Source organism: Vitis riparia, chromosome 5 (assembly GCF_004353265.1).
Source record: "Vitis riparia cultivar Riparia Gloire de Montpellier isolate 1030 chromosome 5, EGFV_Vit.rip_1.0, whole genome shotgun sequence".
Lineage (NCBI taxonomy): Eukaryota > Viridiplantae > Streptophyta > Magnoliopsida > Vitales > Vitaceae > Vitis > Vitis riparia.
The window spans coordinates 22,835,203-22,847,856 of record NC_048435.1 but is presented as its reverse complement, the minus strand read 5'-3'; the positions used below and the strand labels follow the sequence as shown (position 1 = coordinate 22,847,856).

General features: G+C 31.3%; 1 protein-coding gene across 1 annotated transcript; it reads left to right on the top strand.

The window, feature by feature from the left end:
- Positions 1-1,554: 1,554 nt before the first annotated feature.
- On the top strand, positions 1,555-10,533 carry LOC117915011 (3beta-hydroxysteroid-dehydrogenase/decarboxylase). Its single transcript, XM_034830553.1, is given in 13 exon segments — positions 1,555-1,995; positions 3,301-3,390; positions 3,518-3,651; positions 3,760-3,930; positions 4,439-4,555; positions 4,653-4,732; positions 6,772-6,967; positions 7,648-7,765; positions 8,550-8,579; positions 8,582-8,723; positions 8,976-9,132; positions 9,689-9,755; positions 9,841-10,533. Coding segments are annotated over 13 exon segments (1,743 nt in total). The 5' UTR covers positions 1,555-1,757; the 3' UTR covers positions 10,044-10,533.
- The last annotated feature ends 2,121 nt before the right edge of the window (positions 10,534-12,654 follow it).

The following is a 12,654-nucleotide window of genomic DNA, read 5'->3' as shown; positions in this document are numbered from 1 at the left end:
TGAGCAATGTTAGAATTTAAAATGTGAAAGGAAAAAGTGTAAAACACGCTAAAAATTGAGACAGTAAAATGTATTTAACCATTTCGTTAATGAAATATGTAAATTGATTGGAATACCAGTTGATAATTACCCATTCTATTAAAGAAGAAAAGAAAAGGTTTTAAAAAATGAATTTTTTTTATGTGTGGTTTATTATAGAAGATATGGGAAAAAAATTATATATAATTAACATTTTGTTTGTATTGTTAAAGAAGACAATTCAATGGTTGTCTTGTATGAAAAAAACAAACTAATTATAACGATTGGAAAATTCTTTAGAGAAAAGTTTTGGACTTTATTTAACATGATGGAATGGGTCAAGGTGATGAGTCTCCATCTCAACCAAAATCGCTTATCACACAATTTAATAAAGCCTCACATCACCCAATCTTTGGGTTCAAATGTTCATTATTAGGCCACCCACCACCACCCCCCCCATTTGGCCTCTTCTGTTGGGTCACTTTCTTCTTGATTTGGGCACCAAATGCCCTTCAGTAGGTCACAGGTGACCTTAGCTTTCTTGCTCCTTTCAATTTTTGAATTTAAGTGGGGAGCTTGAGTTAGCAGCAAGAAATGTGTAAGATTGGTTTATTTTAGGGAATATTGCTATGGTATATGGTTACCATATCAATATCAAAATCTTGAATTGTATTGTTAAATCTCAACCATTGAATATTTGAATACTCACACTCCAATTTGGGTAGGTTGGTCGGGTTGATGACTAACTCTAATTCAACCCGAATTAAGAAATAATCAATTCAAACTTAACCTAACTTGAACTTACCCGAAGTACTCGATTCAAGCTCAATTCAATCTCATTTTTTTTAACTTGGGTTATGCTTGCGTTATTCAAATTAAATTTGGGTTGATTGGGTTAGACTTGGATTGGTTAATTCCATAATTCAAAATCTATCTATGATATTGTTTTAATGTATTTATATGAAAATTTAAATAACAAATAAGACAAAATTTCAAAATAGCAACAAAAAAAACATAAATTTATAGATTTTTTAAAAATAATGAAAAATATGTGATATAAATATAATATAATTTCATTTTGTTTTTTTAAAATAGAAAAAGAAAATGAATATTATAATATAGAATAAGATGCTTTGTAAATATTATAAAAATATTAAATAAAGTTCGAGTAAAATTCGAGTTGTTCGAATCTAAACCCTCTAATCCAAATTGAGTTAGGGCTAAAAAAACCTAACTCAAAACCAACTCGAATATTCAAAATGAATACTATTTTTTAGTGCTAATAAATAGGTAATAAGATATTAATGTGTTTTAATATAATCAAATGAAATTTTATTAGGTACTTAAAAAAAAAAAGTCATATGGTATCAATGGCTTCGAATAAAACTAATGTGTATTCATAGGCATATCAAATTTTAAAAGGGGAAGTCTATATTCACCAGTCACCTAAATTTATTAATTATATTTATGTAATTATTATTAATTTTTAAATTTCCATACATCCAAACAGAGCGTAAATCAATTTGAAATCAACGGAGAATCGCAAAGGAGGTCCAGCGCTCATATGGTGGTCATGGCTCCGGGTGAATTCATTTCTTGGTAAAGTCCGAATCGTTTCCTTTAGTTTGCCGCGCCAACTGCACCTTACAAAAACCCAACCAACGAAAAATAAACCCCCTTTTCTCGCTCTAGACTTTCTTTCTCTGACGTTCCACCACTTTCTCGAGAAAATCGAAGTCATGGCGATCGACGAAAACCTCAAGACTTGCGTCGTTTTCGGTGGTCGTGGCTTCATCGGAAGGTTTCTTGTCTTGCGTCTCTTGAAACTCGGCAAATGGATCGTCCGAGTCGCCGATTCGGCTCAGTCTCTCCAACTTGATCCCTCGGAGGACCGCTCGGTTCTCTCCGAAGCGATCTCGTCTGGCCGAGCTTCGTGTTGCGCAGTCGATGTCCGCGATAAAGCTCAAGTCCGAAAAGGTGATCAATTTTTTTTGTCGTTTTTATGATGTTAGTTTTTGTTTGGTTCCTGTGAAAATGCAAGAAAGGCATGGACAGAAGGAAAATCTTGTTTTGATTGTGACGCTTTTGTATTGCTTAAGACCAGAGAAAGTAAAGAAGCTCCACTAAATTTTGGTTTTAACATTCGATTGATAAATTTTATTCTGTTTGGTTCCCGGGAAAAATATAACAAAATTAAATATTTTAGTTATGGAATTTTGTTATTCGGGACAGGAGAAAGCAAAAGCATTCCACTCAATTTTACATTTTTATTTAAAAAGAGCTGTGAGAATTTCTCTTATTACATTTGGAGATTTATGGAGGTTTTTATTCTTTATCTCACTCTTAGATGAAGATGGAGCAGTGAAATAGTATTGTAATCAAACTGTAATGATTCCTTTGAACTTGTTGAAGAAGCCGGAAGATTAGTTGTAGCTGACTATACATAATCATCACATGAAGCAATCTCATCTCCTGCTTTCTGTCCTTTTCTGACCCATTTTTTTGTCCCCACATGATAGCACACATTATAATCACTAGTTTTCATATCAATATTTGGTGTCAGCTTTGTTCTTTGGCAAAATTCTTAATCAATCCTAATACCCATATTGTGCATATGTATCTATGACTGTATGCATCTATTTGTGTCTGTATGCATGTATATATCTATATCTCTAGATATATAGATGTATAGATATGTATTTATGTATGTGTGTGTATATATATATACACACATGTATGTATGTATGTGCATGTATCTATGCATATGGTTATGGATATATAGATAAATACATATACCCATATTTATATACCCGTGTAAATATGTATGCCTATGTCTTTATCTATGCGTATATGTATTTATTTATGTATCTATATGTATGTATTTATATTTGTTTATGTTCTATATGATTGTAGTCCTGAAACAAAATATAGGTTTTGTTGAATAATGTCTCAATTGAATTCGTTCTTATTTGTGCTAAATTATTTAATTTTAATATACCGGCTGTCACAATGACCTAACAGATTAACATGATAATTCATTCAGAATTGCATATGGTTGATAGCCATTTAGTTATTATGTGGACTTCCTTCTTTTTCTTGGTTTCCTTTTACCTGTAACTATAATTATATGAAGAATTTGTATATAACTTGCTATGCTAAAGTCTATGTTCTATTTTTCTGTTTTCTTTTTTTACCTCTCTTTGGAAATTCTCCATTTTATGGGTATGGTATTAAAATTGAGGTTCATTGATTAATCGGCTTTCATGATATACCCTTTTGCAGCTATCGAAGGTGCTTCTGTTGTATTTTATATGGATCCAACAATTACTTATACAAATGATTTTTATCGTTGCTACATGATCATTGTTCAAGGTAAATATCCAGTCATTTTAATAAGGTAACCTTGCTGAGCAAGGTTTTCTATTTCCTTCACTTCTTTTTTGGCTGTCAAAATCCTTAAGCAGTGGTAGTAGTTGCTTACAGTATGACTTCTGTTCAGGTGTAAGAAATGTCATTAATGCCTGCCAAGAGTGCAAGGTTAAACGGCTGATATACAATAGCTCTGCTGATGTAGTTTTTGATGGTTCACATGATATATATAATGGAGATGAGTCCCTGCCTTGCCCTTGGAAAGTATGTGACTTTCTTATGGATTTTCTCATTGGTTCCTCTAATCAAGCATCTTTCAGACTTCTATTTCATTAAACATGCTTTTCTGGTTTTTTGTATACCATGATGCAGTTTGAGGACATGCTGACTGATATTAAGGCTCAAGCAGAAGGGTTGGTCTTGATTGCTAATAATATTGATGGCCTGGTGACTTGTGCACTTCGTCCCTGCAATGTCTTTGGACCAGGAGATAAACAGCTTGTGCCATTTCTGGTGAATAAAGCGAAGTCTGGCCACGCCAAGGTTTGGTAATAATTGTGTACTTCATTTTATATACAGTTTTACTTGTTGATTCGATAATTTTAGTTTTGAGACAATACAGAGTTTTCTAATGTTTGATATGTGATAAATGTTTCTCAAGATCCATTTGCATTTCTATTTTTGATTGAATATAAACACAATAAATTTCAGATGAAGTATGAAGGAGAATGTTTAAAATATGTCATTTTCTGATTCCATGCCTCTACTCCATAAATTCTTTTCATTTGCTCAACTTCCTGTTCATAAATTATAGTTGTCCATCAATGAAAAACTAATGTGTGAAGGAATTCATGATGTGCACCAAATTTGTTTCTGTTCAATGATCATTTTTGGATTTGCTGCAGGTGGCTGCCTTTTTGTCATTTAATTTACCTGTTTGTCCTTGAGTATTGCATTTTGCTGTGTCTGGTTTTCTCTGAGCAATGGAACCTTTTTATGTAAGCTTTATTTTTTGGTGGTTGATGATGTAATAAGCATTTTCTCATTTCAGTTTGTCATAGGAAGTGGTGAAAATATGTCAGATTTTACCTATGTTGAGAATGTTGCCCATGCCCATGTCTGTGCAGAGGAAGCTCTAGTCTCTCGGATGGTTTCTGTGGCTGGGAAGGTACTCTTGCATTTTAAACATTCTTGGGCATGGCTTTCTATTTGTCATTAGAGCTAGGGCCATTCATAAGGAGGAATTCCTTGTGATTGTTTTGTAGGTATTTTTCATCACTAATCTTGAGCCGGTGAAGTTCTGGGAATTTGTGTCATTTATATTGGAAGGTTTGGGGTATCAAAGGTATCTGTATCCTGCTTTTCTTCTGTGAAACAATTTGTAGTACTATACTGTTATTTTATTGCTATAAATTCAGCATCCATGATTGTGGAACATGGCATCTCCCACCTTGCTCATTTTCAGTTAAATGGACATGTTTTTCTTTTGCCAAACTAATTTATTATCTATACATATACATAAGAAGCAGCCTGATCTATGCTGATCTATGATATCTCTATTCACTTGCCTTGTCAGATGAAAGACTGTCACATGGGTTGCTTAGTTATTTTCTTCATTTTCCATCGAACTGATTCTTGTTGCTAAGTCATTATCTCTACCCAGCAAATTAGTGCATTATTTATACAGAGAATATATTACTCAGGTTTTTTATTTTTATTTTATTTTTATTTCTTGTACTCTTTTGTTTCTAAAGACAATCTAAATAAACTGGGACCTGCTTATCCTCACAGTTCCTTCATGCTACTTTCTGGCTATCCAGTGATTTGTTCTCAAACTAGTCTCAATTGTTGAATCATAGTCTTAGGCTTCATTTGGGATTGATTTTAGGTCTTTCAAAGTCACTTCTGTAATACTCTTTTTACAACTAATCTATTTGTTAAAGCGAATAAAAGGTGGTTCTCAAAGAATATGACATTTTGAGAAGCAGGTAAAAAGTCAACTTTTCAAAAGTGATTTTCCAATAATCAAGGCCTTTTAAATTGCCTATTATGTTTTCAAATAATTTCTTTTTATGGTTCTTTAAGTATTTCTCTCTCATCCTCTTCTACTCCAGAATGATGTCTGATTTACTACTACTCACTGTAAAGTATGATAGAAAAAAAAACTATTATTATAAATATGTTTTGAAATTAGTTAAGCTAGAAAAATGGAGTATTCCTTTTAAAAACTAAAAATGAAAATGAAAATACTAAGGATTCATTTTTTAAAGTATTACAATGATTCATTTAATTAAAGGTTTATTTTTGTAGTGAAATAAAAGAAATTGTTTAAACTTTTAGCATCCTTATGTTTGACAAATTAGACTATCATACACATATTCAAAGCAATATGATAGTCTAATTTGTCAAACACTTACATGCCCTCTTTGAAACTCATAGTACTTTTGAAGCTGTAGTTTTCCAAATACTTAACCACTTTTCTTTATGGCTGATTTTTCTTTCTTCACAGCTAAAAGTGATTTTCTAAAAATTACAACAATATAAAATTGGCCCTTAATGGTTCATTTTTAAACAAATGAAAAGGAATGGAGACGAAGAGACTCAAACTCGAGACCTTTAATTAACCAAAGCTCTAGTACCATGTGAGATGACCAATTTGATTCAAAAGTTTAAACTATTAAGTAATGGGCCAACCATGCAGACTGGACTAATAAGTATATATCTAGTATGAATAACATAATGAAGAAAATATGTTGTTTAATGAGGGGTAGAAAATGACATGAGGCAAATTGAATCTTTATTTGAAATTTTTAAATAAGGACCAGCACCAGTATTACCTTCACTATTCCATCTCTACTACAAACCATCAAGGTGTTTTGATTTGCTTTGATGATAACTAAATTTTTGTTCTCTATCATATTCCTGCAAATTTTATTTTCCTAAAAGAATTTTAAGTTTTTGCTTTGATTGTCTGCAGCCTTAGTAATATTAGAATTTTCCACATTTTAACTAAGTCTCATTTCTCATACTCTTACCTCAATATTTATTTTAGCATTTGATTATTTGTCTCAGGTAGTAACTAAGCGAGTAAGAGACCTATCAAATTCATCAATGTGTATGCAGCTTTAATACGTGTTTATATATTGTGCTAATTGTATGAGAGAGTCTTTCTGGGCAATAATTGTTTGCAAAATTTGTATATGTTTGAGAAATGGCCATACCATGCCATTCTTTCTTCTTTTTATTCTCTTAGTTTTTTAATTTTTTTCCCTTGGGGAAAGGAGGAGGACCAGTGTTTGGTGGGGTTTATATTTCATTCTCTTTTTTCTTGTGATGCATGGACTAATAATGGTCTCTGAAACTGTGGTGCTGCTTTGATTGCAGACCATTATTCAAACTTCCTGCTGGGATGGTCTTGTATGTTCTTTCACTTGTTGAGTGGATGCGTGATAAGTTGGACTTCAGAAGTAACCATCCTGTGTCTGCTCAGTATGTTGTTCAAATAGCCTCACGCACTAGAACTTTCAACTGCTCTGCAGCACAAAAACATATTGGATACTCGCCTGTTGTCTCCCTGAAAGTAAGTTTTTAAGACTTTTTTATTTCTTCGTGGTGTTTTACATCTTTTCTCACGTATATATAATTTTTCTTTGTTAATCGGCCTCTCCTTTATGGTTCTCTCCTATCTTTCTTCTTTTCTTTTAACAATATTTAAGAACATTTATGTTTTAACACTCTAATTGCAGCAAATTTATGGTTGCTTTTTCTGATTAAAAGAAATATGGTTGCTTTTTTTTTTTTTATTGTTTTGAAAATTTTAAGGATCTTTGTCTTTATTTTTTATTATAAATATTGGTGGTAAAGAAATTGTACACATAGGATGCAGGGAGAGTTATCCCTACTCTGGTTTTCATATATTGACAGTCAGCCACCTTTTAATGGATCCTACCAAGCAGGTGCACTTCTACTAATTTGATTGCTATTTTTTTTCCCTTAAAATGCAAATAGATTTAGCATCAATGTTTCTATTTGCCTATAAAAAAAATGTCATGTCCAAAATATTTTCTTGGGAAGGCATAAAGGAGTGTTGGTTTTGATTCTTGCATATCAGAGGATGATTAAAAAGGCTGTGCCCCTGTTCCTTTTTCCTTTTTTTTTCTTTTCAAATAACACTAGACATGATGTAATAACATAATTAAGAAATATGAAAATTTTGAGATAAAGTTTTGCTTCTGTGTGTGCTGATTGTGCAATATACAGGATGGTGTTACCTTAACCACGGAATCATTCTCTCAATTATCTCAAGACTCATCCGTCATGGCACACAGAGACTTTGATGAACAATCAAAAGTGGATAAGCTTCTGGGTGGTGGGAAAGGTTGGAAATATATCTTGTTATATGATACTTTTGTATTTGACTCCGCAATATTACAAATCATGCATTTTATAAGTCAGAAGTTTATGTTCTAGTAGTTTATATTATGAGGAAGCTCTGTTGGGTGGAAGCATTGATGAAAAAGTTGGGCGAGATTCTAATTCTGCCTATGCATGCATGTGAGTCTGTTGGTTTTTCCACAGGTCTAACTTTAGCCTGCAACTAAATTCTGCTTAATGTGGGCTCTCTTTAAGAGGGCTAGGGAGAGAAGGAAAGAAAAAACAATGCACACACACAATATGCATACATGCATGTAAAAGTTAATAGTCATGGTCAAGATCAGCCTACAAGAAATCCCTAACTGGTGAGCGCTTAGCTTGGCTCAAGTCCTACCAATTTGACCTGGCCTATGGTTAATCTGATGCATGTTAAGTAGTCATGACATGGCTTCATAAGAAGGATGTTTGCAATTAGGTCCATCTGTCTCCTTAAATATTCGTAGATAGAGCGGTTTTGTTTGTGGTTCCTCTTACTGACATCTTGCAGGATCAAATTGCTGAAGTTCGAAACCCAAATGTTGTGTGCATCTTACCATTACAATTAGATTAATGAAAATGCACCAAGGGAACATTAATAGTAGTCCACTTTGTGGAAAACTTTTGTGAAACACGTACCTCCTTGAACTTACGATGCACTCAAGAATGAGCATTTGAATAGTGTTTGCTTCATTATGTGTTCCATTATATTCTCATTTTCTGAAGAATAACCTTGAACTATGTTATTGCAGTTGCTGATATTCTGCTATGGAGAGATGAGAAGAAACATTCACATGCTTCCTTGCTTTGTTTCTGATGTTTTACTGGTTTTTCCTTTGTGGAAGAACTTTCATCTCATCTGCAGCCAAGCTTCTGCTGCTGGTTACAGCGATCCTTTCTGGACAAGGTATTCTTCCAACAAACATGTAAGTATTAACATGAAGGCTCCAAGTGGATTTTTATTTGATTTTATTTGTTTGCTTCTGTTTTTTTTGCTTGAGTTTGCTTGAGTAAGTATTAACAGCTATTTGTTTGCTCCAAGTAACTAAAATATTCTAGTGGCACTCCCTGCTCTTGTTGAAATTCATATCTCTATTTGAAATTACTTCACTATTTAATAGTTGAGATCCATTCTTAAAATTACTCCAAGTTTATTGACTGCAATGCCTTTGCAACAGATTTGGTTTCTCCATTCAGAGGATATCTTTGTCTTGTTTTGAAATCTCGGAAACGGTAGTGAATGATTTGATTACGAACATGGCAAATTTGTGGAACAACTGGATTCATATGATTAGATTGTTGGCTGGAGGAGGGGATTGGAACACTTTTTTCAAGGTATAGCTTGTTCTCCTGATGCTTAAATGCTGGATTCCTTCAAAATTGTCAGATTCCCTGTCCCAGCTCCCTAGTAAATTTCACTCAAGAACATTTTCTTCTGGATCTAGAGACTGACCTTTGCCCCAAAGCTACATTTTTACCAGTCTTTTTCCCATATTGGTGCTAGAAACCCGAAAAAGGAAAAAACGAGGGAAAAAGAATTGCAAACCCACTAAAAACCCAAGCAAACTGCATCTGTGGGGATAACTTTTCTCAATGATTTTTTTTTTCTTTAGTTGGGATAACTGAGACTTTGACATTCTAATCAGATCATTATGTTGAATTTATTTTCTTATAGTTTTGGCATATGCATATTTATTGATAGTTTAATTTAATGAACTTGTAAAATTTGCGGAGGATATAAATAATTTTGTAATAATCTTGTGCACAAAATTATGACAGTGACTTCTTGTACTCAACTCTCCTTTTTATGCTACATGGTTTGATTTGCAAGAAAGCGGATCAATCTCGGAATTTCTGCATCATATTTCTTACATTTTCTTAACTGATCCAGGTAGCTATTCCTCTCTATTTCCTCAAGTTGATCTTGTCACAATGCCTGACATTGGTAGTTGGTGTGGGTAAGAAAAAGCGAACCTTTAATCATTTTCAGAGTCGTTTGAGGTTTATTATTAACTTTGTGATCTGTTGGAAATGAAAATGCAGCATTGGTCTTGGCATTCACTTCATTCTTTGTTTACGAGCAATACGAGGAGGAAATGGATGGGTTAGCAGAGGTTCTCTTCGACAGCATAAAAAAATCAAAGAGATTGTTGATGAGAAATCTACCGGCACCTTTGGTGTCATTTCTTTGTAACCGTGACGCATTGCCTGATGACAAAGGGTTTACTATGGCAAAAAGCCAGTAACAACTCACCCGGAGGTCCCATGCTTCAAATTCAATCCCTGTATCAAGCTTTGGAAACAGGTAATGTTAGTATAGAACAAAACTAGGGCTGATCTTACACAAGTGTAAAAATGCCTTTTCATCCGTTAATCAAATATCCTCAACTAGTGCCAAAGTTAGCTCTACGGTTCGGACTAACGTCAGTGAGCTTGGAAATCTTGTGAACGTTTGCTTGGTCTTCTTTAGGGTGAGCCCATAAAATGGTTATGGAGATGTCCTCTGTTGAAACTTTAGTGCATCAAGACGGAGGAGGAGGACAAAGGAGAATAAGGCTTTGTTTGGTTGGAACAATTTTCCCATGTAAGTTTTCAAGTTTTGATATAATCACTTTCTACTGGGGTTTCAATGTGATGGTAGAAACTGCTTGTTCTGTATAAAGTGCCTATTTTCTGGAATCATCAACTGGAAAGGGTTAATTTAAAAGCCATGGAGGAGAATCCTTTTCATCTCATGATTCTTTTAAGTCGTTATGTTTCATTCTATGAGTGCTCAGTACCCAATGCCATGAATTCAGGTGGTGTTTGGATCATGAGAATCCGGCATTGAAAATTCCCCTTTCATTCGGACTCAAAGTTCCTTCTGTAATCAAATTCTAAATCATAGGATTCTCGTATTGTGTATGAATATAATATGATGGTTTCAAGGCTTCACTTTCTGGATCAAACATTGAGTTTATCACACTATTACAATGTTGGCTTAGTGGTTGTAAAAAATTTGATTACAATCATGTTTTCATACATCATAAGAGAATTTTTAATGCACTTAAAATATGCATATTTTATCTAAACCCGTGGTTTTAAATAAAAAAAGTATTTTAAAATTTTGTTTGGATTATAAAAAGTTGAAAAAAAAATGATACCAAATGGAAAAGAATGTGATGCGCTTAATCCTCTCAAATCTTATTTTAATCATTTTGTTTTCTTTCTAATTAAATTAAAGTTTTAAGTTATTTCCGGTTCATGTAAAATTTGAAGGAAAATAAGAGGGAAAGGAAAATAAAAAATAAGTTTAAATTCAATATTTTTTTTATATATTATTTTAAACTTATTTATAGTCAATTTGATAGTAATTTTATGAAGTTTTTTTAATTTAAAAAGTGTTTTTAAAAAAATTAGGTGGTTGATAAATTTTAGAAAATACTTTTAAAAATCTAAAAAATCACTTGTAATATTGAAAATTTATTTATAATATTTTTTTTAAGAAATTAAGTGATTATTCTAAAAAAAACTTCCACATTAACTATTTTTATTAAAAACGTAGTCAAATGCCATCATAATTCTTTTTTATAGAAATTAAATAATTTGAAAATATATAAGTTTCGTACTAAATTTATCAACTTAATATGATTTAATAACTTAATTTAATGGATTAAGTAGATTAACTATATTGGATAAAATAGCTTAATATCATAACTTAAAAGTTATTTTTTTAGCTTTAAGTATTAAGTCAAAATTATTTAATTTACTTATTTTTAAGGGATAATTGTGTTTTGAATCTGGTTGGATCCAAAAATTAAGTTTGGTCCATATAAGTTCAGCCTAAGACCTAGAGAAATTGTGAAAATTGAGAAGAAAGATATGAATTTTTTATCTTTTAAAAAATGACCTTTATTAAATATGAAAAAAAAGAGTAGAAAACATTTATTTAAATTTTATTCATTTTGTAAACCTCAATAAAATTTAATTTAATTTAGTGATTTGGAAAAAAATACACTCTTTTCCAAAAAAAATAAAAATAAATTATTATTATTATTATTTAAAAATCAAACATCTTGGAATATATATATATATATATATATATATATATATATATATATATATATATATATATATATATATATATATATATATTAAATTATGTATGTAAAAAATAACTATAATATGTCAAAATTGTTTTTTTTTAAATGATATGTTTTTAGAATATATTTTTAAAAAAAATTAGTTTTCTAAAAATAATAAATTTTTAAAATAATTATTACAAAAAATTAAGACAAAAAAGTTTATCAAACATTGTGATAAAAAATACTTAAAATAGTTTTGAAGGGTATATTGGTCTCTTCATATTTTATATCATTCCCATCAATTATGTAACTTTTATGGGTCAAATCTTAATTTTTGGACCTAATTGGATTCAAAACACAATTATTCCTATTTTTAATTTCAAATGTATTTTATCATGTGTTTTTATGTTTACAATTCATTTTTTATAATAAATATTTTTTTAGTTATTTTATACATATGATAATACATGTTTAACAAATCAATTTATTACTTAATATTAATTATAATTAAATAAGGGTAAATATGAAAATTTGATGAATTAGAGTTAATTTTAAATTAATTTTTATCCATCAAATTTAATACTTAAAATAAAAAATTAAGATATAAATTTTAAGTTAACAAGAATAATTTAATTAAAATCGATTTAATTATACTTAAAATAAAACAATTGTAGGAAAATACTTTTTTATTGAAAACAAATGAACTGAAATTACAAAAAATACCCCTATCCGCTGAGCCACGATTCCACCGTAATCATAACCCCAAAGCCCTATCTCTCTCCAAATTCACCTT